The sequence below is a fragment of the Malaya genurostris genome, chromosome 1 (assembly GCF_030247185.1).
Source record: "Malaya genurostris strain Urasoe2022 chromosome 1, Malgen_1.1, whole genome shotgun sequence".
Lineage (NCBI taxonomy): Eukaryota > Metazoa > Arthropoda > Insecta > Diptera > Culicidae > Malaya > Malaya genurostris.
In genome coordinates this window covers 141,891,222-141,915,298 of record NC_080570.1, presented here as the reverse complement: position 1 = coordinate 141,915,298, position 24,077 = coordinate 141,891,222, and the positions used below count along the sequence as shown (strand labels likewise).

Below are 24,077 nucleotides of genomic sequence, written 5' to 3'. Positions count from 1 at the left end.
TCGGGTCCATTGAAAATAAAGATTTGTGTGTATTCTGATTTCAAACGGGACAAAATGTTGCAATCGTCAGAAAATGTCAAGCAAGTTTTGATAATCGCGATGAATGAACGCAAAGTTGAAGTTAGTAAAATTAAATATGCTGAAAAGGTTGGGACATTAACTGGAAACGCTTTTATTATCTTAATCGAAAATCTGGGCATATAAAAGGTTTTTTCCAATCGAACAAAAGCAACAACGCATTAACGATCCAGAGAGCAGTTTGGCACTGTTAAGTCGCAATAAAAAGGATTTCTTTCGTTTGTATGAAACAGTGAACGAAACTTGGATCCACCATTTTTCTCCGGAGTCATATTAGCATTCATACGGAGAAAGTCGTCCGAAAATGTAACAGATAGCTGGAACAATCATGGCGTCAGTTTTCAGATACTCGAGGTATAATAAACATTGACTATATTGAAAATTATTATTACATTGAATTATTGATGCGTTTGTAATGCGACATCGAAAAAACCATTTTTAACCAAGACAATGCTCCGTGCCACAAGTCAATGAAAACAATGGCCAAATTGAACGGATTGGTCTTCGTTCTGTTTCCTCACCCACTATATTCTCAATAACCTAGCCCCAAGCGACTACTTGTCCTACGAAGGCCCGGCGGGTGGCCCGCATGCTGGTCATCGACTGGAGCGGTCTTCCGTGGGCGGTGATGGTGCTGTTACGGAAGAGGAAGAGGAACGTGAAAACCGGGGAAATTCTGATAAAATGTTTTGGGAAACAAGAAAAATGACAGACATGGTTCGTTACACATTGAAGTTTGAATCACCATTTATCTAGAATATATAGATTTATCTACTCGAATCGTTGCGAAAAAAGTATATCCAAGCAGTATGTGTTGTAGTTGTAATAGTTGAGATTTAAATGTTCAAACCACTGTTTGTACAGTTTTATTTCCTGAATTTTGAACTTGCACCTCGGTATAGCAAACAAGGCCGTAGCCCTACGTCAAAAGATTTTGAGTAATTTTTTTATCGGTACTTTCCAATACACGAGTGATTCATTGATCAGATGCTCTCCTCTGGTTGGAAAAAAGTAAAAGTTACGTTACTAAAAGATTTCTGCTTACTCAAATGATCCTTGTCACGTCTTACCTTTCTGCTGTATATCTTCACACCATTACTCTACTAGCTGAGTACTAGGGTTCTATAATTTTGATTTTATTAATTATTCCAAGTAACATTAAACATATTCTTATCGTTATAAATAACATTTATTCTTGAACCTTCGATATTCATGAACAATACTTATATTATCATTGTTTTTCGTTAGAAATTTCAGGTGGTTAATCACCTACCTTTGGAATTTTTAGGTGGGTAGTACTACCCATCGTACCCACCTCTTTCACCGGCCCTGATAGTGAACCCACTTCGTTTTCTTAAGAATGACCTACGCAATCAAAGCTGTATGTTTATGCTGTATGTTATGCACAAACAATCTCTTGGTTTCTTTCAAAAATCGAAGAGAAAAATTTTGAATAGAATACCACAATATTATATACATGAGAAAGGCATCATTACACCACTAGGTGGATTAAAACAGGCTTTTTAGATTAGCATCACTGTTCTCATACAATCTGAATCAATTGGTGTCAAAATTAGTATCCGAAATTATTTAATAAAAGTTTGAAATATATTTTCATGACACTGTTATGAAAAAAGAGAAAGGCATTATCACATCACTAGGTGAATTAAAACAGGTTTTTGTTAGTGAGATCGCTTATTTCAAGGGTGAGTCGCTTCCCGAGCAAAATAAAGTAGCAAAATAATAACATGTTTTGCTACTTTGTTTCAGTAACACAGTTTGTTATAATTATGGATCCGTTAGTTGCTTAAATAACATAACTGATAACAAAAAACTCATGAAACTTATCAAAAAAATAACAAAAGTTAATACATCTGTAACAAAATAGGAGCAATTTCAGATTTGCGTGTGATAACAAATGTTGCTAGAAACTTGTTACTTTATGTTATGATCAGTAACAGAAATATAACTTATTTTGTTTTTGGTTTAATAGGTCAAATTTTGTTTCAAGTCAAACAATATAAATTTGTATTTCAATCCATTTATTAAAGTAATATTTCAACGCATATTATTTGTTATAATTCAACTTCAAAAATGTCCCATTTTGGCATAATATGCAATTACTCTTGCCATATGTCTTCCGGATTGTCTCGCAGATTCTTGTGCAGCAGTCGTTGGATCCATTCCAGTCAGTATTTTTCTTTCATAAAGGCGTTCTAAAACAGGTAAAAACATAAATGATTTTCTCATGTACACTTCAAGAATTTTACCTTTAACATAGTTGACCTTTTCTTTCTCAAGTGGTTCTTTCCCAGAACTATCGTTTGCCAAGGGCATATGAACTGATGAATTAGCATTGCTGACATCAATCGGTCGACCTGAAGGATTATTAGATGCTCTACCAGTTACAGTTCTGCCGTGAAATCCCTTTGGCCAGAGTTCTTTCATTACAAGTTTAATGAAAATGAAATCACTATCTCCAGCGTGATTCGAGAGCTGAGTTAATTTATCCGCAGATGGATACCCGGGAACTGTCTTAAAATTGAAATTGTCTTCACTTGGCAATAGACGAGATGTTAATGCACATGCTAAACGGTTTGATTTAATGCGTAAATCACGATATACTCTCGTAATCTTTGTTAAACGTTTTGTTAAACTTAGAATTCTTTTACTAAGTATCTTACAATTGACGCAACCTGAAATCGATTAAGTGATTAATCAGAAAATTAACGAATCATATTATAAAAAAATGGGTTTAATAACCTTTTGAAGAGTAATCGCCAACGTTAGCCATATCGTCAGTTGAGGAATCTGTAAAGCTGTTGGTTGCTGGAGATACCCTATTACTTAAGGGGGTCAATATAGACTGCATACGATTTTTATTCTTTGTGGTATCTCTAATGATTGTTCGAATTGTTTTAGACATAGGTAATTTAGAACGAGAAACGAAATATTCGCCGTTGACATCATCCAATGACGTAAAGTCTGTATCCGAAGATTATATTAATTTTGATTCCATTCTTGTAACAACTTTCGCATTATTGGTGACAGAAGAGTTGTTAATCTGCAAATATTCTACATGAAACTTAAAAAACTATAACTATTTTCCACTTAAGTAAATTTACCGGTGGATGTTTTCCAACTACGTTAGCTGTCTTCGTTTCTCTCAATAGATCTGAGTCACATATCGAATTCGTAATAGCTGATTGTCGCGAATTAACTGTGTTCAGTTTGGATTTTCCAGCAAATATGCCTTCAAACTGTTGATTTGCCTTTAAATTCATCACGGCCGTCTCTTTTATGTCGCTGGGATAATCAGAGCTCAGATATCGTTGACGCAGTTTATCTGATTTTAATGTAATATTTTTATTTACAGATTTAGTCGTTGGTTTTGCTTCAGTTGAAATATCAGTAGAATCAAAATCTTGAAGCCTCACCGAAGCGCTTTTAGAAAAACTCTGAACAAAACAAATGTTGTAAATGTTATGTATGGAAAGTTTTTTTACATACCTCCACTGAAGAACAGCGAGTCAAGGTTTTCGTAATTTAAGAATTTCGATTAAATTCCGAATTTTGATTTGCAATGCATGGTGTGCATAAACAAATTTGTCTTTTCTTTCGTAGCCGTACTCTGCAAGACCTCGATATGCCAGGTATATTACAATTTTGCGTTCTCCGTTCTTCCATTTCACATTCTTCAACAGATTCTGAATGGTTATCGAGACATAGTTTGTCCAACTTCGACTTCTTTTTGGGTGAACATACACTTTCCTTTGAGCTATTTAAATCAGGTTGTTGCAAGCGAGCTCCACTTGATCGGGAGCCGGTAGCTGGTATAGGATGTTGACTTTCTGTTTGTTTTGGTTTCGGAGACCGTTTACAATCAGATTTTTTGGCCGTTTTTCTTGGAAATTTCTGTAGAAATTAACAATACTTAGTATAACGAAGAAGTACAACAATAATTTTGTTACTAACCTGAGGGGAATCGCACTTTTCCGTTGCATCTGAAACATTGTGCTGATGAACATTCTGCGAAAAAGTGAGGTTATATAAAGTTGATAGTTTTTCGATAAAATTAAATATTTTTACCTCTTGCTCAGATCGAACTATTTCAGCGACAAATGCAATGTTGTCACGGTTCGATTTCAAACGCAGGCTTGTATTTTGCTTTACAACTCTTGTATTTTTCTTCTTCATGCTGCACCAGTTGAAAAACTAACCACGATAGGAAAACGTGACCGTTGTTTTTTCCGACAATTTTAATTATGCACGTTAAATTAAATATATAGAATTTTAAGTGAAATGTACTCCTCTCCTTGAATTTCTGAATTTTAAAAATATTTGCTAACAATTAGTTATCCACCAAACGAAGTTAAAATATGATATGTACAATCGAAGTGTCGTAATTTCTATGCGGATTTCCGAAGTTTTGCGATGCGTACCTTCCAGATAAAGGGAGGTGAGTAATATGACAGACATAATTGGAGGACGTGAATACGAATAAAAATGTTAATCGTTCGTATTAGTTGATTGTGTGAATTTCGCAACTTTTACTACTTCCAGAATTAAAGCGGTGCATTTCTACTAAAGATTGAGTTATTGACAACAAATATTTTCTATCATACAATTGTACAATACGGAACGAACGAAGCCATAATTAGCAACATACGGAATTTTGATGTCGATTATTCCATTTCGGATTTGCATATTTCAGCAGAGAAATTATCGAAATACTGTACGGAATCTCTGACATCCAGAAGGGCCAAATTGTGTAGTTCTCTATAATCTTAAACACTGTTCGGATATAAACGATAGCAAACACTGTTGCAAATTTTGCTTTAGAAAATTGCATAACGCTAATAAAATTCATCTAGATTTGCACTACACTGATAGTTCTAATCTCCGATTTGCAAAAAAACAATCTTTATAGTTCTTTAGATGACATTTGGAGCCATTAAAAGGGCTGATTTTGCATAATGTTCTTCATTGTTGTCCGATTTTTGTTGTATTTTGCTCCAATGCAAACGCAGCTGAATGACGCAATCGATCTTCGTTGAAGGGAAAATGGTTCTGTAAACGTCCCGCAATTGATTCAATACTGAACTGAATTATTGATACTGCAACTGGAACTGAGCTCTGGACCTGAACCAACTGGAATGATAGATTTACATAGTAGAAAAGCTTCGTATAGCTTTTTGGGAATATATTAATAGTTCTAAAAAGAACCGATTTTTAGAATTCAAAAACTGGACCACGATTCAAGAACTAAACAAAACTCAAAAACTCTATTGCCAAATTTTATCACAAATTTCTGATCACATTTCCGATAGCTTGTAGAAAAAATATGTTGTTGGGTTAATTACATCAAGAGATATTCGCGATAAAGTTCTGCCCATTCTCGTACAGGCTAAATTTTGAAAAGGCACCCCATAGTAAGTAAGTCGTATTCACTACGAAAGATCTTCAGTGTATTAATTCACTAACGTTAATAGATAAGTCATATGTTATGAAGCACTTTATAATCCATTTTGTATAATATAACAACGAAATATATGCGAATATATAATAAAACAGAACGTCACTTTCGTGTAGTTTTCCAGAACTAGCTCACATATCCACACATTAAAAAGATCGAAATAACTTACCTAATTCATATCTTAATTCTGACTGAACTCATTTTCTCTGGCTATAATTAATAAACTACTCATTATATGAATATTTTCAGTTAGCGTGTATTCTGAATTGACATATCCATGCACCAGAGATGCCAGTATCATAGATTAATCTGTGAAACACAAATTTTCGAATTGTTGCACAGATTTCTATGAGACTCACAGATTTGCTCAGAGATCTCAATTGTTAAACACAGATTTTGGTTACTTAACACCAATTTGAACAGATTATATGATGGTGCACATTCGTGAAACCTTTAGCTCGGCAAAATCGATTTAGCAAGCAAAATTTAAAGCCTTCTTTACCTTCACAGATATTGGTAAAACATGACATGGCATTCCTGGCTCACACTATTTGTTATCAGCTAGCGATGTCAGATCTACGGAAATCTCCGTAGATCTACGGAACAAACATTTTCTACGGATCTACGGATCCGTGGACAAAATCAACAATTGGGTTTTTTCTACGGAAATTAAAATTTATTAACGGAGAACTACGGGAACAAGTTTTGTCTGGCGAGCAAAAAAAAAGCTTTCGTTTCCGAGAAAAATTCCAATCTACGGAAATGACACTACTACTATCTGGCATCGCTGTTATCAGCTCGTTGACAAGAATATGCCGCCTCAGCTAATTTGAACGTAGTGAACATCTATAGTAAACAAATCGGTTCCAACCCCAATTTCTTAACTGTTATGATTCTTGATCACCCGTCAGAGGACTGATTCATATTCGTTTTCTACCATTTGTGGAACACCTATGTAATAATAAGTTCTAATAAAGGCATTCAATTACTCGTAGGCATGAGCAATCGTCGTCCTAAACATTATTTTCTCAGTTCTCCGTGGTACGGCAAGAAATATGTAAAAAAGGTGTGTAAGTTACAATGTACAATGCACTTTGATTGTGTGATTTGCCTGAAAATAAAAACCTTATTGTACGTGTGTATACAATTTATAAATTCTTTGATATGTAAACAAAATCGTCAAACATATCTATCCGGAAAATATTTTCAAATGTTGATTTCTTCTACATAGCAGGCTTCTGGTTAACCAGTTATTTTTTCTAATAAAATCTAGCAGTGACTTAAGGCTGAACTGAAAACTCAATCAATTTATGATTATCTTGATCTTCCGCAGAGGCGCACACGAAACATGTGTGTTATCAATGACGTAGAAAGTCATCCATACACATCGAGGATTCCAAATTTGTCATTGAGTGACATTGCTTCGGATGAACTTAGTTGGGAACAGAATGCGAGTACGTACAGAAGATCCATACGTTCTATTTGATTTAAAATACAGTCGGTTTTCAATAACTGTTCAGGAAATTTTCAAAATATTGAAAAATAAGTATAATGATTATGTGTGCTAATAAAAATTTTCACAGCATCTCAAGTTATATGCATCGGTACACCTAGTAGCAAAATCAAGATTCAAAATCAAAGAGACGGAGTGATTTTACCACAACACACATCATTTGGGGAATCAGAGGTGTCCGAAGAACTTATCTCAACCGGTGAAACTTCACACTTGAATTATTTCTTTGGAGAGGTAATCATTAATTATGTTTCCCAAATTTGCATGAACACAAAATTGGAGAGCACATTTGAACTCAGGAATATGGAATACTTAATACTCATTTCAGAGGTTTCAATAATATTAAAACGAAGCATTTCTATTACAGGAAGTGTCCGGAAAATTCAATGAGTTTTTGAAACTGACGAATAGCTTGACAACTTTCGATGTTATGTTTATGTTGCTGAACTTCTATATAAGACATCAATTGACCCAACAAGCATTGGAAGATCTACTGTCAATGATGAACATCATCGTCGGCAAGAAAATTTTTCCAGAAACCTTTTCAAGTTTTACATCTGCATTTCCCGATAAATATGACGCAACAAGGCTTTATTTTTGTAAGAATTGTCAATCCAATCTTGGGACTAAAAAACCTGATAAAAATTTCCGTTGCTTTATGAATCAATGTTATAGTCAAGAATTTGACTACTTCATAACATTCCCGATCGAATGTCAAATCCGTGAAACAGTCCAACGGTATGAGAAAGAAATACAACAATATTCCAAAGAAATATTAGAATATAACCTCAGTGATATAAGAAACGGATATGTTGCAAAAGAGATTATCGATAATGAAGACGGAAGATTTATAACTCTATCAGTGAATACGGATGGTGTAAAAGTGTTTGAGTGTTCAATGAAAACACCTATGTATCCTTTATTTGTGGTAATCAATGAATTGCCTCCAAAGGAACGATTCAAAAAGCAAAATTTAATTCTGGCTGCATTATGGATTGCTAATGGTGAACCGAACATTCCACTTTTCTTTCAAAATTTTTGTTTAGAAATGAGGAAACTTCGTGAAGGAATGTTCATAGACAATATTTTATACAAGATTGTAGTTCTCCAGTGTTGTGTCGATTCAGTTTGTCGATGTAAAATCCAAAACATGAAACAATTCAACGGCTATTTCGGATGTAGTTTATGTCTTCATCCAGGAGTAGCAATCGGTAAACAAGTTCGTTAACCCTAACGAAAATGCCAAAAAAGGGATCACAGTAGTACTAAACAACATATGATAATTGCACAGGATACCGCCAAAGAACTGTTTGGTATGCAGAGATGGTAATATTTTAATCGTATGTACAGAAACTTTATTTTTCAGGTATAAAGGGTTTATCTGTCTTGTTAAGTCTACCGAACTTTGACATTGTTCGCGGATTTGGTGTTGATTATATGCATGCTTCGCTCCTAGGAGTGACCAAACAAATGTGGAATCAGATTGTGACAAGTGACCTAGGAATCAATCGAAACGTAGTTGAGGAAAGACTAATCAGCATAAGATTTCCTAGCGTTTTCCCACGACATCCGCGAAAACTTGACGAGGTAGCAAAATTTAAAGCTAGTGAATGGGAGTGCATCGCATTATACTGTTTTTGCCCTTGTTTTTATGGTTTAATACCAAAAATCAACATGGAACATTTCATGAAGTTTTCGAGTTTATTTCAATTGCTTGAAACAAACATTTCAGTTGAAACTCTAGAAACATGTGAAACAATGTTAGTGGAATTTGCACATCTTTATGGCACTGATCAAGAGGTTTACAATTTTCATTTACAAACACATTTATCAGATGTCGTTAGGAATCTGGGAGGCTTGTGGAATAGTTCACTTTTTCCGTATGAGTCTGGAAATGGAATGTTATTAGATTTAAAAACAGGTCATAACCATCCTGTCATTCAAGTAACTAAGAAATATTGTTTAAAACGTTTTTGTCATTATACACCAATGCCTATTAACTCACCGATCAAGAATTGGGTGTATAATCTATGGGAGCCACGAAAACTTCCTCGTTTGAGATATGATTCAAGATTTAAGTTCGTTGCAGACAGAGAAATACTAGATAAAGATATTGTTGCTACTAATTTTTCATATCACAGTAAGTTTTCCTTCAAAGGAATCAGGTATTGCACAAAATTAACGTGTGAAAAATTCAAATATGATGATTCTTTCATATTTTTAAACAATTGTTTCTTTCAAATACAGAATATTCTAACCGATGAGTATGATAACATATACATTGTAGGACAGGAATTGAATTCAAAGCGTGTTTTTAATAATTTATTTCTATACGAGTTCAGCTCCTTATGTCGAATCACCAAGATAAACAATACAATAAGACAATGTGTGAACATGACAATAAGGCAGGTAAACGAAATACTAAATTTCATCTCTATTTGTAAGTTTCGTACTCAAGTCGACTAAAAAGTACAAATAACTACAGATATTAGCAGCATATCAATCAATAATTGTAAGAGACATATGGAAAAATTTAAAACTTTAGAGACTAGCATAAATCTCCAAATGTTTTTTTAAGTTTCAGATAAAAAAGTTTGTGATAGTAAACCTACACTCGTAATGAAATAAACCAAAATTATCGTTTTTATTTGTTGGTAATATTTTTTGGTAAGAATAAAAACTAACATAATAAAAGAACTCAGTTATTTCTTTATATTTTCCGTTGATAGCAACCATCAAATGTGTAACAAATTTTTATGTTTACCATTCCGATTATTGATAACAAGTGGATATCAAAATTTGTTACCTTCTACTTTTTTCAGGATTTGGAACCAAAACTAGTTCTTTTTCTGTTTCTCGTAACAAAATAAAATATTTTTCTGCATCTGGTTTGTTATTCTATTATACTCGGGTTAGCACAAACGGTGTTATCCCGAGTATAATAGAATAACAAACCGGATGCAGAAAAATATTTTATTTTGTTACAAGAAACAGAAAAAGAACTAGTTTTGGTTCCAAATCCTGAAAAAAGTAGAAGGTAACAAATTTTGATATCCACTTGTTATCAATAATCGGAATGGTAAACATACAAATTTGCTACACATTTGATAGTTGCTATCAACGGAAAATATAAAGAAATAACTGAGTTCTAATTATGGGTTATCTTTCAAATTTAATTATGTTAGTTTTTATTCTTACCAAAAAATATTACCGACAAATAAAAACAATAATTTTGTTTTATTTCATTACGAGTGTAGGTTTACTATCACAAACTCTTTTATCTGAAACTTAAAAAACCGTTGGAGATTTATGCTAGTCCCTAAAGTTTTAAATTTTTCCGTATGTCTCTTACAATTATTGATTGATATGCTGCTAGTATCTGTAGTTATTTGTACTTTTTAGTCGACTTGAGTACGAAACTTACAAATAGAGATGAAATTTAGTATTTCGTTTACCTGCCTTATTGTCATGTTCACACATTGTCTTATTGTATTGTTTATCTTGATGATTCGACATAAGGAGCTGAACTCGTATAAAAATAAATTATTAAAAACACGCTCTGAATTCAGTTCCTGTCCTACAATGTATATGTTATCAAACTCATCGGTTAGAATATTCTGTATTTGAAAGAAACAATTGTTTAAAAATATGAAAGAATCATCATATTTGAATTTTTCACACGTTAATTTTGTGCAATACCTGATTCCTTTGAAGGAAAACTTACTGTGATATGAAAAATTAGTAGCAACAATATCTTTATCTAGTATTTCTCTGTCTGCAACGAACTTAAATCTTGAATCATATCGCAAACGAGGAAGTTTTCGTGGCTCCCATAGATTATACACCCAATTCTTGATCGGTGAGTTAATAGGCATTGGTGTATAATGACAAAAACGTTTTAAACAATATTTCTTAGTTACTTGAATGACAGGATGGTTATGACCTGTTTTTAAATCTAATAACATTCCATTTCCAGACTCATAGGGAAAAAGTGAACTATTCCACAAGCCTTCCAGATTCCTAACGACATCTGATAAATGCGTTTGTAAATGAACATTGTAAACCTCTTGATCAGTGCCATAAAGATGTGCAAATTCTTGAGCAAATTCCACTAACGTTGTTTCACATGTTTTTAGAGTTTCAACTGAAATGTTTGTTTCAAGCAATTGAAATAAACTCGATGAAAACTTCATGAAATGTTCCATGTTGATTTTTGGTATTAAACCATAAAAACAAGGGTAAAAACAGTATAATGCGATGCACTCCCATTCACTAGCTTTAAATTTTGCTACCTCGTTAAGTTTTCGCGGATGTCGTGGGAAAACGCTAGGAAATCTTATGCTGATTAGTCTTTCCTCAACTACGTTTCGATTGATTCCTAGGTCACATGTCACAATCTGATTCCACATTTGTTTGGTCACTCCTAGGAGCGAAGCATGCATATAATCAACACCAAATCCGCGAACAATGTCAAAGTTCGGTAGACTTAACAAGACAGATAAACCCTTTATACCTGAAAAATAAAGTTTCTGTACATACGACTAAAATATTACCATCTCTGCATACCAAACAGTTCTTTGGCGGTATCCTGTGCAATCATCATATGTTGTTTAGTACTACTGTGATCCCTTTTTTGGCATTTTCGGTATGGATAGCGAACTTGTTTACCGATTGCTACTCCTGGATGAAGACATAAACTACATCCGAAATAGCCGTTGAATTGTTTCATGTTTTGGATTTTACATCGACAAACTGAATCGACACAACACTGGAGAACTACAATCTTGTATAAAATATTGTCTATGAACATTCCTTCACGAAGTTTCCTCATTTCTAAACAAAAATTTTGAAAGAAAAGTGGCATGTTCGGTTCACCATTAGAAATCCATAATGCAGCCAGAATTAAATTTTGCTTTTTGAATCGTTCCTTTGGAGGCAATTCATTGATTACCACAAATAAAGGATACATAGGTGTTTTCATTGAACACTCAAACACTTCTACACCATCCGTATTCACTGATAGAGTTATAAATCTTCCGTCGTCATTATCGATAATCTCTTTTGCAACATATCCGTTTCTTATATCACTGAGGTTATATTTTAATATTTCTTTGGAATATTGTTGTATTTCTTTCTCATACCGTTGGACTGTTTCACGGATTTGACATTCGATCGGGAATGTTATGAAGTAGTCAAATTCTTGACTATAACATTGATTCATAAAGCAACGGAAATTTTTAACAGGTTTTTTAGTTCCAAGATTGGATTGACAATTCTTACAAAAATAAAGCCTTGTTGCGTCATATTTATCGGGAAATGCAGATGTAAAACTTGAAAAGGTTTCTGGAAAAATTTTCTTGCCGACGATGATGTTCATCATTGACAGTAGATCTTCCAATGCTTGTTGGGTCAATTGATGTCTTATATAGAAGTTCAGCAACATAAACATAACATCGAAAGTTTGCAAGCTATTCGTCAGTTTCAAAACCTCATTAAATTTTCCAGACACTTCCTGTAATAGAAATGCTTCGTTTTAATATTATTGAAACCTCTGAAATGAGTATTAGGTATTCCATATTCCTGAGTTCAAATGTGCTCTCCAATTTTGTTTTCATGCAAATTTGGGAAACATAATTAATAATTACCTCTCCAAAGAAATAATTCAAGTGTGAAGTTTCACCGGTTGAGCTAAGTTCTTCGAACACCTCTGATTCCCCAAACGATGTGTGTTGTGGTAAAATCACTCCGTCTCTTTGATTTTGAATCTTGATTTTGCTACTAGGTGTATCGATGCATATAACTTGAGATGCTGTAAAAATTGGATTAGCACACATAATCATACTTATTTTTCAATATTTTGAAAATTTCCAGTTATTGAAAACCGACTGTATTTTAAATCAAATAGAACGTATGGATCTTCTGTACGTACTCGCATTCTGTTCCCAACTAAGTTCATCCGAAGCAATGTCACTCAATGACAAATTTGGAATCCTCGATGTGTATGGATGACTTTCTACGTCATTGATAACACACATGTTTCGTGTGCGCCTCTGCGGAAGATCAAGATAATCATAAATTGATTGAGTTTTCAGTTCAGCCTTAAGTCACTGCTAGATTTTATTAGAAAAAATAACTGGTTAACCAGAAGCCTGCTATGTAGAAGAAATCAACATTTGAAAATATTTTCCGGATAGATATGTTTGACGATTTTGTTTACATATCAAAGAATTTATAAATTGTATACACACGTACAATAAGGTTTTTATTTTCAGGCAAATCACACAATCAAAGTGCATTGTACATTGTAACTTACACACCTTTTTTACATATTTCTTGCCGTACCACGGAGAACTGAGAAAATAATGTTTAGGACGACGATTGCTCATGCCTACGAGTAATTGAATGCCTTTATTAGAACTTATTATTACATAGGTGTTCCACAAATGGTAGAAAACGAATATGAATCAGTCCTCTGACGGGTGATCAAGAATCATAACAGTTAAGAAATTGGGGTTGGAACCGATTTGTTTACTATAGATGTTCACTACGTTCAAATTAGCTGAGGCGGCATATTCTTGTCAACGAGCTGATAACAGCGATGCCAGATAGTAGTAGTGTCATTTCCGTAGATTGGAATTTTTCTCGGAAACGAAAGCTTTTTTTTTGCTCGCCAGACAAAACTTGTTCCCGTAGTTCTCCGTTAATAAATTTTAATTTCCGTAGAAAAAACCCAATTGTTGATTTTGTCCACGGATCCGTAGATCCGTAGAAAATGTTTGTTCCGTAGATCTACGGAGATTTCCGTAGATCTGACATCGCTAGCTGATAACAAATAGTGTGAGCCAGGAATGCCATGTCATGTTTTACCAATATCTGTGAAGGTAAAGAAGGCTTTAAATTTTGCTTGCTAAATCGATTTTGCCGAGCTAAAGGTTTCACGAATGTGCACCATCATATAATCTGTTCAAATTGGTGTTAAGTAACCAAAATCTGTGTTTAACAATTGAGATCTCTGAGCAAATCTGTGAGTCTCATAGAAATCTGTGCAACAATTCGAAAATTTGTGTTTCACAGATTAATCTATGATACTGGCATCTCTGGTGCATGGATATGTCAATTCAGAATACACGCTAACTGAAAATATTCATATAATGAGTAGTTTATTAATTATAGCCAGAGAAAATGAGTTCAGTCAGAATTAAGATATGAATTAGGTAAGTTATTTCGATCTTTTTAATGTGTGGATATGTGAGCTAGTTCTGGAAAACTACACGAAAGTGACGTTCTGTTTTATTATATATTCGCATATATTTCGTTGTTATATTATACAAAATGGATTATAAAGTGCTTCATAACATATGACTTATCTATTAACGTTAGTGAATTAATACACTGAAGATCTTTCGTAGTGAATACGACTTACTTACTATGGGGTGCCTTTTCAAAATTTAGCCTGTACGAGAATGGGCAGAACTTTATCGCGAATATCTCTTGATGTAATTAACCCAACAACATATTTTTTCTACAAGCTATCGGAAATGTGATCAGAAATTTGTGATAAAATTTGGCAATAGAGTTTTTGAGTTTTGTTTAGTTCTTGAATCGTGGTCCAGTTTTTGAATTCTAAAAATCGGTTCTTTTTAGAACTATTAATATATTCCCAAAAAGCTATACGAAGCTTTTCTACTATGTAAATCTATCATTCCAGTTGGTTCAGGTCCAGAGCTCAGTTCCAGTTGCAGTATCAATAATTCAGTTCAGTATTGAATCAATTGCGGGACGTTTACAGAACCATTTTCCCTTCAACGAAGATCGATTGCGTCATTCAGCTGCGTTTGCATTGGAGCAAAATACAACAAAAATCGGACAACAATGAAGAACATTATGCAAAATCAGCCCTTTTAATGGCTCCAAATGTCATCTAAAGAACTATAAAGATTGTTTTTTTGCAAATCGGAGATTAGAACTATCAGTGTAGTGCAAATCTAGATGAATTTTATTAGCGTTATGCAATTTTCTAAAGCAAAATTTGCAACAGTGTTTGCTATCGTTTATATCCGAACAGTGTTTAAGATTATAGATAACTACACAATTTGGCCCTTCTAGATGTCAGAGATTCCGTACAGTATTTTGATAATTTCTGTACTGAAATATGCAAATAATCGACATCAAAATTCCGTATGTTGCTATTTTTGACTTCGTTCGTTCCGCATTGTTTAATTGTATGATAGAAAATATTTGTTGCCAATAACTCAATCTTTAGTAGAAATGCACCGCTTCAATTCTGGAAGTACTAAAAGTTGCGAAATTCACACATTCAACAAATACGAACGATTAACATTTTTATTCGTATTCACGTCCTCCAATTATGTCTGTCATATTACTCACTTCCCTTTATCTGGAAGGTACGCATCGCAAAACTTCGGAAATCCGCATAGAAGCAAATGAAAAATCTCAGTGTACCTCTTTTTTGCAGAAAATTACGACATTTCGATTGTACACATCATATTTTTAACTCCTTTTTGTGGATAACTAATTGTTAGCAAATATTTTTAAAATTCAGAAATTCAAGAAGAGTACATTTCACTTAAAATTCTATATATTTAATTTAACGTGCATAATTAAAATTGTCGGAAAAAACAACGGTCACGTTTTCCTATCGTGGTTAGTTTTTCAACTGGTGCAGCATGAAGAAGAAAAATACAAGAGTTGTAAAGCAAAATACAAGCCTGCGTTTGAAATCGAACCGTGACAACATTGCATTTGTCGCTGAAATAGTTCGATCTGAGCAAGAGGTAAAAATATTTAATTTTATCGAAAAACTATCAACTTTATATAACCTCACTTTTTCGCAGAATGTTCATCAGCACAATGTTTCAGATGCAACGGAAAAGTGCGATTCCCCTCAGGTTAGTAACAAAATTATTGTTGTACTTCTTCGTTATACTAAGTATTGTTAATTTCTACAGAAATTTCCAAGAAAAACGACCATAAAATCTGATTGTAGTAAACGATCTCCGAAACCAAAACAAACAGAAAGTCAACATCCTATACCAGCTACCGGCTCCCGATCAAGTGGAGCTCGCTTGCAACAACCTGATTTAAATAGCTCAAAGGAAAGTGTATGTTCACCAAAAAAGAGGTCGAAGTTGGACAAACTATATCTCGATAACCATTCAGAATCTGATGAAGAATGCGAAATGGAAGAACGGAGAACGCAAAATTGTAATATACCTGGCATAAAGAGGTCTTGCAGAGTACGGCAACGAAAGAAAAGACAAATTTGTTCATGCACACCATGCATTGCAAATCAAAATTCGGAATTTAATCGAAATTCTAAAATTACGAAAACCTTGATTCGCTGTTCTTCAGTGGAGGTATGTAAAAAAACTTTCCATACATAACATTTACAACATTTGTTTTGTTCAGAGTTTTTCTAAAAGCGCTTTGGTGAGGCTTCAAGATTTTGATTCTACTGATATTTCAACTGAAGCAAAACCAACGACTAAATCTGTAAATAAAAATATTACAGTAAAATCAGATAAACTGCGTCAACGATATCTGAACTCTGATTATCCCAGCGACATAAAAGAGACGGCCGTGATGAATTTAGAGGCAAATCAACAGTTTGAAGGCATATTTGCTGGAAAATCCAAACTGAACACAGTTAATTCGCGACGATCAGCTATTACGAATTCGATATGTGACTCAGATCTATTGAGAGAAATGAAGACAGCTAACGTAGTTGGAAAACATCCACCGGTAAATTTATTTAAGTGAAAAATAGTTATAGTTTTTTAAGTTTCATGTAGAATATTTGCAGATTAACAACTCTTCTGTCACCAATAATGCGAAAGTTGTTACAAGAATAGAATCAAAATTAATAGAATCTTCGGATACAGACTTTACGTCATTGGATGATGTCAACGGCGAATATTTCGTTTCTCGCTCTAAATTACCTATGTCTAAAACAATTCGAACAATCATTAGAGATACCACAAAGAAAAAAAATCGTATGCAGTCTATATTGACCCCCTTAAGTAATAGGGTATCTCCAGCAACCAACAGCTTTACAGATTCCTCAACTGACGATATGGCTAACGTTGGCGATTACTCTTCAAAAGGTTATTAAACCCATTTTTTATAGTATCATTGGTTAATTTTTTGATTATTCACTTAATCGATTTCAGGTTGCGTCAATTGTAAGATACTTAGTAAAAAAATTCTAAGTTTAACAAAACGTTTAACAAAGATTACGACAGCATATCGTGATTTACGCATAAAATCAAACCGTTTAGCATGTGCATTAACATCTCGTCTATTGCCAAGTGAAGACAATTTCAATTTTAAGACAGTTCGCGGATATCCATCTGCGGATAAATTAACTCAGCTCTCGAATCACGCTGGAGATAGTGATTTTATTTTCATTAAACTTGTAATGAAAGAACTCTGGCCACAGGGATTTCACGGCAGAACTGCAACTGGTAGAGCATCTAATAATCCTTCAGGTCGACCGATTGATGTCAGCAATGCTAATTCATCAGTTCATATGCCCTTGGCAAACGATAGTTCTGGGAAAGAACCACTTGAGAAAGAAAAGGTCAACTATGTTAAAGGTAAAATTTTTGAAGTGTGCATGAGAAAATCATTTATGTTTTTACCTGTTTTAGAACGCCTTTATGAAAGGAAAATACTGACTGGAATGGATCCAACGACTGCTGCACAAGAATCTGCGAGACAATCCGGAAGACATATGGCAAGAGTAATTGCATATTATGCCAAAATGGGACATTTTTGAAGTTGAATTATAACAAATAATATGCGTTGAAATATTACTTTAATAAATGGATTGAAATACAAAATTATATTGTTTGACTTGAAACAAAATTTGACATATTAAACCAAAAACAAAATAAGTTATATTTCTGTTACTGATCATAGCATAAAGTAACAAGTTTCTAGCAAAATTTGTTATCACACGCAAATCTGAAATTGTTCCTATTTTGTTACAGATGTATTAACTTTTGTTATTTTTTTGATAAGTTTCATGAGTTTTTTGTTATCAGTTATGTTATTTAAGCAACTAACGGATCCTTAATTATAACAAACTGTGTTACTGAAACAAAGTAGCAAAACATGTTATTATTTTGCTACTTTATTTTGCTCGGGATGTCTGCAAAAACCGAAATGATAAACTGTGCTCTTGGTTGTGCAATCGACGCAGATATTGTGTCCAGTTTCATCAGTACTACTCTCACACGTTCATTAAAAGTCATAATTACTTGGTCATAATGACATTACTGATCCTCGTATCCGTAGGGTTTCTACTCGGGTCGTTTTTTTGCATCTGATTTTGAATCCTTTCGGAAATGGTACAGAATTCAAAATCAAATTCCAGACGAGTTGACTGGAAGGAAGTAAAGGAGAAAGTTTGATCAGATACAGGTAACTTATAAAAAGAAACAGGCAAACATTTTGCGATCGCAGACACGGACAATGAGTTTGCTACCGTCAGCTTAAATGCATTATGTTGGGTTTGTTTACCTATTGAAGAACGCCTGGACCAAACCGCCTTCAATAGGTAAACAAACCCAACATGAAATATTTATGCTGAGGCACGCATTTTAAAATTCATTCTCCATCGTAGAAAGGCTGAAGTTAGAAGTTACAAACAGTCACCACAAAGGATTGAAGTAAACTAAAAACATCGATTAAGTGCATCTCGGTTTGGCAGGAGTCAGAACCCATTGCTAAAAGGACTTTTTTTTAGAAGTAAGTATCACTCAAACGCTAGTTCGTAGCTAAGCTGTTTTACTTAGTAAAAATAATCGTTTGTAATCAAATTTTGAAATGATTTTCAGCCTTTCCTGAGAAAACTTTCCTGTCATGGAACCGGTAAGGAATGATGAAGCGGAAAAAAATTGTGCGGCTGACGCTTCCGATTCGAACGAAACCCAAACGATGACGGAACCGAACAGATCAAGTGGAGGAAATTTGGAAGAAAACCGCAATTCAGTTGGGTGCACAACGATGTCGCAGGATCTTCGTAGCGGGATTTTGTCCACTGATTCCAATGTATGTGAAACCAGCACTCAGCGGTGTTCCGATTTTACTCTTAGTCAAGCGCGAAAATTTCGATCCCCGGCTGGCAACGAATTCATCAAGAAGAAAACGTCAACCTGTAAGAAAATCAGCCAACTCAACTTTTCTGCCCGTTTTACACTGGAATCCTTGGAAATAAAACTCCATAGCGAAGGTCGGCTGATGTTGGTGGACGATGATCTACTGGCAAGAGTGACGATCGCGAGACCGGAACTGTTGGATGGAACACGTGATTTTCAACAGGCAAAGCAAGTTCTACTGGATCAGATTCGGATTGAGGAGGTGTATTTCGATGGTCTTCTTTTGGAACGAAACCAGCTACGAACGGATTTCGTGAATATTCTCAAAGATGTGGGATCAAAAACGGCAATCGATCGTCGCTTCGCAATGGACTGCATTTCATTGAAGACCATTTTTGGCGATGACGTTAGTTGCGAGCTGTCAGATTATAAGTGTGTGTGTGAGAAAATTATGAAAAGTCGGTCTTTTTCAGTGCAGCTCACCAACACAGTGACAAAGTTGTATGATGTCGAATGTTCTCTGAAAAGAAGAAATGAGCTTCTTCCGTGCATTGCGAATCCGTCGGAAAAGAATTTTCAGATATTGCTTGAAACTCTGAAGCAGATTCAGTCAAATGCAAGTGAGGTTCATAGAAAGTGTTTATTGGAACAAGTGCCAGGATATTTATCGAGTGATTTGGAAAATGTTTCACCCGAAAGAATCATGTTAATCAGCAGCAGAGATATTGGGATTCTTGCCGATGTGGAAAACATTTTGAATGGAGTTGATTTCCAGAAACCTTTGAAAAACCTGGCAAGTCGCTTCACCGCTAATGTGAATGGTTTTGATATTAGTGAATTTAGTGTAGAGCAATCATTAATCAATCCAACTTTTGTTCTTCTGTGCAAAAGCCTGAAGGATCTCCTGCAAAAAATCGTCAAAAACTCGGACATGAAGTATTCAGATTTGATTCAAATTGACACCAACACCTTTTGGAATCCGACATCCGAGATAACCTGGAAAATCAAAGGTAATTCAGGAAAATGTTTGGAACACGAATATTTGTTCATTTTCAAACTGCTGAACCATTTTGAGCCTGGTTCAAACACTGACTGCAAATCATTCGAATACAAATTAAAGCTTTTTGTGAGCTCCGAAAACTGCAATCTAGCGATTGATCCTAGTCAAACCATGCAGGACTCGTTCATTTGGTGCTGTTTGTTGGATGATGCTCTGTCTTCGATTGCGACCAGAAATCAACTGAAAGCTTATGAAAAAATTCTTCAAAAATATGTTTCATTAGTTCGAAACGTAAATCAAGATGAGCTAGAGTTCGTTCGAGTCGTGAGTCATGCTTTGGTGGACTTCATTGCTTGTACCCTTGAACTTGTGGAGAAGGACGAAGAAGACAATTTGAAGGTCAACAGGAAAATACTGCAAAAACAACTTCATCTACTCATTCCAGAAATGTCGTTTGGCTCTTCAAATACGAATCGATTCCACGAAATGGTCGACGTTTTTATTTTATTTTGGAATTATAGGAAGGATATAATTGCAAAGTTTTCTTCTAAAATTGATCTTCCAGAGATGAACGAACTCGCGCAAAAATTGTTGGATGTCGTGAAGATGGTTTTGGAGAAAAGTGAGGAATTTGAATTGATTTTGGAGTTTTTCAAAACATACAATGCTTTTGTGCTTCAACTCGATGCTCTGTCATTTGATTGGATCGTAAAAACCATTTCCGGGGTTGAGATGCAAAATATGATTCCATGGAAGTTGATCGAATCATTGAACCAAGAACGCTTTCCGGACACATTCCGCGTGTTAAATCCGTTGAAGTTCGTTCAGATGATGAAAATATTTCATAGCGAAGTTGAAATTCCTGAGCCCCAAATGATTCTCATTATGAAATCGTGTCTTTCTCTTATCATGCAACAGCTAAATCCGAAACAGTGGTCATCAGGACTCGATCTTTCAGCATCAGATCAAATCACGACCACAATAACTTTGATTTCAACGTTCACAAAATGGCTGATGAAATCGGAGGATTTTTGCAATTCACTGGAACACGATTCTTTCAACCATTTTCTAGCAGCTAATGTGGAATTACTAAACAGCAACTTTATAGAAAATAAATCTGCAAATGGTTTTGAGTTGTTTCGAATTGACACTTGGATTAGCATTGAAAAGGATTTAATTTTGGCATTTGCTGGATTCGATAATTTCCACGACAAGCAATCAATTCGAAAAGCATTCCATAGATATTCAGAACAGTTTCAGCAGAGCATGTCTTTGGAAATGGAAAGCAGAGTCGCTCAAATAGCAAAGAAATTAAAAGCAACAAACATTCGTCATTTTAATTCTTGGGATGCTCAATTTAAGCAGGTCGAGCTCCCGAAAATCCTTGCTGGAATCGCAGCTTTGTGGTTTACTTCAACACCTAAAACGGTAGAAATCCCAAATCTGGCAGAAGCTCACGGACTGCACGGTTTTCAGATTTTGTGTATTCTGAGGATGCTAGGAGTTGACGATCCTGGAACAGGAGTATCTAAACATTTTTCGGAGATTCCTCCAGGAGAAGGCAAAACGTTGATTATTCGACTGATCGCCATTTTGTTGGCGTTGACGGGGCACTCAGTGCGTGTGCTTTGCTGCAACGAATATCAAGAAGAAAGAAATCGAGCTGAACTGAATCGAGTATTTAATGTTTTGGATGTCGAAAACAGTATTAGCTATAGCACTGCTAAGGATTTTAATGAGTCTAATGCCGTACTATTAAATGGTACACGTGTCCTTTCTTCGGGATTCGCGGAGAATTCACCTGAGCGACTGATGACAGGATCCTTAGATAATTCCGTGCTTTTGATTGATGATATAAATGTGTTTTGGAGTCATATTTCCTACAACCAACATTTTATTATCATACTACCAGGACTCGATAAAATTCAAACTAAAATATGGAATTTAACAATCAAATCAACTGTGGAAAACGCCATCAAGAATTGTATATATGAGTATATTGAATCATCCGAGTTCCCAGAAAAAAATAGATGGAAGACTTTTTTGTCACTGCCAGGTGAATTTAAATGGATCTCAGATGACAATAAGGAAATGTCTTTCACAAATCGAAAGTTGTTCGATACCCATTTAGCTGACATGATTCGCGATGCTGGAGGAGTGCACAAAAATCACAAATGGGAGCGTCTGAATAGTTATTTTGAGACATTCCACTATTTAGCTAATGAGAAATCGCGAACTTCAACGAAAACCGGAGATAAAATTAATTATGGATTTTTAATGATGGAATTACCTATATCGAAATTCATCACAGCACTCAGCGACTTCCCTCTCGTTTTCGGGGTATTTGGGGAAAAGTTTTTCAAAGATCAAATTAATTACCTCGAACAGTTTTGCGACATCAAGGAATTTACTAAAATGCCCTCTGTTTTCGGTTGCTCAAAACTTCAATTCGATAAGAGGGCAAACTTTTATAAGGGGATCGACGGAAGTCTTTACTTAGACAAAATTTTCAACATCGCTCGCTATGTTATCGATTCCCATCGTTCGGTTATAATAGTTTTCGATTGGCAAAGTAAAATGGAAAGTTTCGCAAACAAATACGGGAAGGATTTCATTCGGATTAACTTTCTGTCCGAAAGAACACCCAATGAAGAGAAGCAACGGATTATTGATGAGATCGGTGGTGCAGGAATTGTGACCGTGGTATTTTGGACGATGGCTGCAGGACTTGACTACAAATTCAGTGAGATCGTAGAAAGAAACGGGGGAGTGCACGTGATTCAAGCATTTTTTACCTACGATACCATTAAGGAGACCCGAAACAAGGGACTGACTGCCAGGCGCGGGAACAAAGGAAGCTACGAAATGATTATTTCGAATGCCAAAAATTCGTACGATGAATTGATTAAAGAAAGAGAAAATGCGATTCAGAACGACTTAAAATCCTTACCAAGTGAGCACGCTGAACTAATTGAACAAAAAGAGGTTTTGCGAACATTTGTGAATACATTTAAGTTTTAAACGAACGGATTTTGCTACGCCCAAAAATAGAACAATTATTTTTAAAGCGAGTACGTACCGAGTAAGGAAAACCACGCCACATTAGGTTCTATGCATGAAAAAGAACGTCATCCATCTAGTACTGAAATAATATTGAAAATAAAGATGAAAATGTTCCTGGGAATAAAGTTAATTTGAATCACGAATGTAAAAACGCGTTTTTCTTTGTTAATGTCCATACGTCTCACTTACGCCCAGTAAACCAAATACTGCACCAATCAAACCCATGAAAATGAAAATCGACTTTTGTACCAAGGCCTGGAAGGTCGAGGGTCGAATCAGTTCCTGGAGTACGAAAACTGTCTGTATGTCGCTTCCGGAATTGCAAGGTGATATGCCCCAAAAATGCGGAATAACCATAAGAATAATCCAAATTTTCATTCGGTATGAAAACGTCAATTTCAGGAATACTTTGTTCATAAGCTACCTCTTTATATTGGCTAGAGTTTCCAGACCATGAGAGTCTGTAACCAAATAAACCATTGATAGTCCCGTAAATGATTTGCTGAATTTTATTAAAATCCGAAATTCAAATCATCATAGAGAATCGTGAAAAAACGTGTAGGTCATATTAGTGAATGGTTGAATGAACCGAATGTCACTATGCCGATATCCAGTTTTCGATTTCGGAAGTACCGACAATAATAATGAAATATGATAAAATGGAGCTCACTTCACTTTCTCACATGATTGAATAGATTTTCACTAACTTAAATTCAAATACAACAGAAATCTTCAAAACTATTTTCTGAACTTTTTTTAAATTGTAGTATTTCGGGGAATTTCTGCTGTAATATACAGGAGAAAATAAAAATGAGAAAGGCATCA

At 34.8% G+C, this 24,077-nt stretch overlaps 4 protein-coding genes and 1 long non-coding RNA gene across 6 annotated transcripts; 2 read left to right on the top strand and 3 right to left on the bottom strand.

The window, feature by feature from the left end:
• Positions 1-2,124: 2,124 nt before the first annotated feature.
• LOC131425368 (uncharacterized) lies at positions 2,125-4,355 on the bottom strand. 2 transcript variants are annotated; one of them, XR_009228982.1, is made up of 6 exons: positions 4,168-4,355; positions 4,054-4,107; positions 3,204-3,993; positions 2,842-3,142; positions 2,349-2,774; positions 2,125-2,294 (listed from the first exon to the last, which is right to left on the bottom strand). It is a non-coding gene; the product is annotated as an uncharacterized LOC131425368 (long non-coding RNA). The 2 variants fall into 2 exon arrangements; XR_009228981.1 differs by having other exon boundaries at positions 4,054-4,355.
• Positions 4,356-10,096: 5,741 nt separating this feature from the next.
• LOC131425359 (uncharacterized) lies at positions 10,097-12,071 on the bottom strand. Its single transcript, XM_058587197.1, has 2 exons — positions 11,634-12,071; positions 10,097-11,580 (listed from the first exon to the last, which is right to left on the bottom strand). The coding sequence occupies exons 1-2, from the start codon at positions 12,046-12,048 to the stop codon at positions 10,466-10,468; spliced, it is 1,530 nt and encodes a 509-aa protein (XP_058443180.1). The 5' UTR covers positions 12,049-12,071; the 3' UTR covers positions 10,097-10,465.
• A 41-nt stretch (positions 12,072-12,112) lies between these two features.
• Positions 12,113-13,224, bottom strand: LOC131428322 (uncharacterized). The gene is made up of 4 exons (XM_058592206.1): positions 12,997-13,224; positions 12,713-12,876; positions 12,209-12,579; positions 12,113-12,125 (listed from the first exon to the last, which is right to left on the bottom strand). The coding sequence occupies exons 1-4, from the start codon at positions 13,100-13,102 to the stop codon at positions 12,113-12,115; spliced, it is 654 nt and encodes a 217-aa protein (XP_058448189.1). The 5' UTR covers positions 13,103-13,224.
• Positions 13,225-15,694: 2,470 nt separating this feature from the next.
• On the top strand, positions 15,695-17,929 carry LOC131425355 (uncharacterized). The gene is made up of 6 exons (XM_058587183.1): positions 15,695-15,976; positions 16,037-16,444; positions 16,497-16,829; positions 16,891-17,191; positions 17,258-17,683; positions 17,738-17,929. Exons 1-6 carry the CDS (start codon positions 15,755-15,757, stop codon positions 17,863-17,865), a joined length of 1,818 nt encoding a protein of 605 aa, XP_058443166.1. The 5' UTR covers positions 15,695-15,754; the 3' UTR covers positions 17,866-17,929.
• Positions 17,930-18,691: 762 nt separating this feature from the next.
• LOC131425976 (uncharacterized) lies at positions 18,692-23,584 on the top strand. Its single transcript, XM_058588320.1, has 2 exons — positions 18,692-18,839; positions 18,929-23,584. The coding sequence occupies exon 2, from the start codon at positions 18,954-18,956 to the stop codon at positions 23,208-23,210; it is 4,257 nt and encodes a 1,418-aa protein (XP_058444303.1). The 5' UTR covers positions 18,692-18,839; positions 18,929-18,953; the 3' UTR covers positions 23,211-23,584.
• Positions 23,585-24,077: the final 493 nt, after the last annotated feature.

What these genes read in the sequence shown, in the direction of transcription:
- LOC131425976 (XM_058588320.1), top strand. Translation starts at nt 18,954, where the DNA reads ATGGAACCGGTAAGGAATGATGAAGCGGAAAAAAATTGTGCGGCTGAC.
- LOC131425355 (XM_058587183.1), top strand. Translation starts at nt 15,755, where the DNA reads ATGAAGAAGAAAAATACAAGAGTTGTAAAGCAAAATACAAGCCTGCGT. An exon ending in AAAAGTGCGATTCCCCTCAG is followed by an intron (nt 15,977 to 16,036) that starts GTTAGTAACAAA and finishes TAATTTCTACAG; the next exon opens with AAATTTCCAAGAAAAACGAC. An exon ending in TTCGCTGTTCTTCAGTGGAG is followed by an intron (nt 16,445 to 16,496) that starts GTATGTAAAAAA and finishes TGTTTTGTTCAG; the next exon opens with AGTTTTTCTAAAAGCGCTTT.
- LOC131428322 (XM_058592206.1), bottom strand. Translation starts at nt 13,102, where the DNA reads ATGTGTGTTATCAATGACGTAGAAAGTCATCCATACACATCGAGGATT. An exon ending in TAGTTGGGAACAGAATGCGA is followed by an intron (nt 12,877 to 12,996) that starts GTACGTACAGAA and finishes CAATTTTTACAG; the next exon opens with CATCTCAAGTTATATGCATC. An exon ending in TGAATTATTTCTTTGGAGAG is followed by an intron (nt 12,580 to 12,712) that starts GTAATTATTAAT and finishes TTTCTATTACAG; the next exon opens with GAAGTGTCTGGAAAATTTAA.
- LOC131425359 (XM_058587197.1), bottom strand. Translation starts at nt 12,048, where the DNA reads ATGAAAACACCTATGTATCCTTTATTTGTGGTAATCAATGAATTGCCT. An exon ending in TACCGCCAAAGAACTGTTTG is followed by an intron (nt 11,581 to 11,633) that starts GTATGCAGAGAT and finishes TTTATTTTTCAG; the next exon opens with GTATAAAGGGTTTATCTGTC.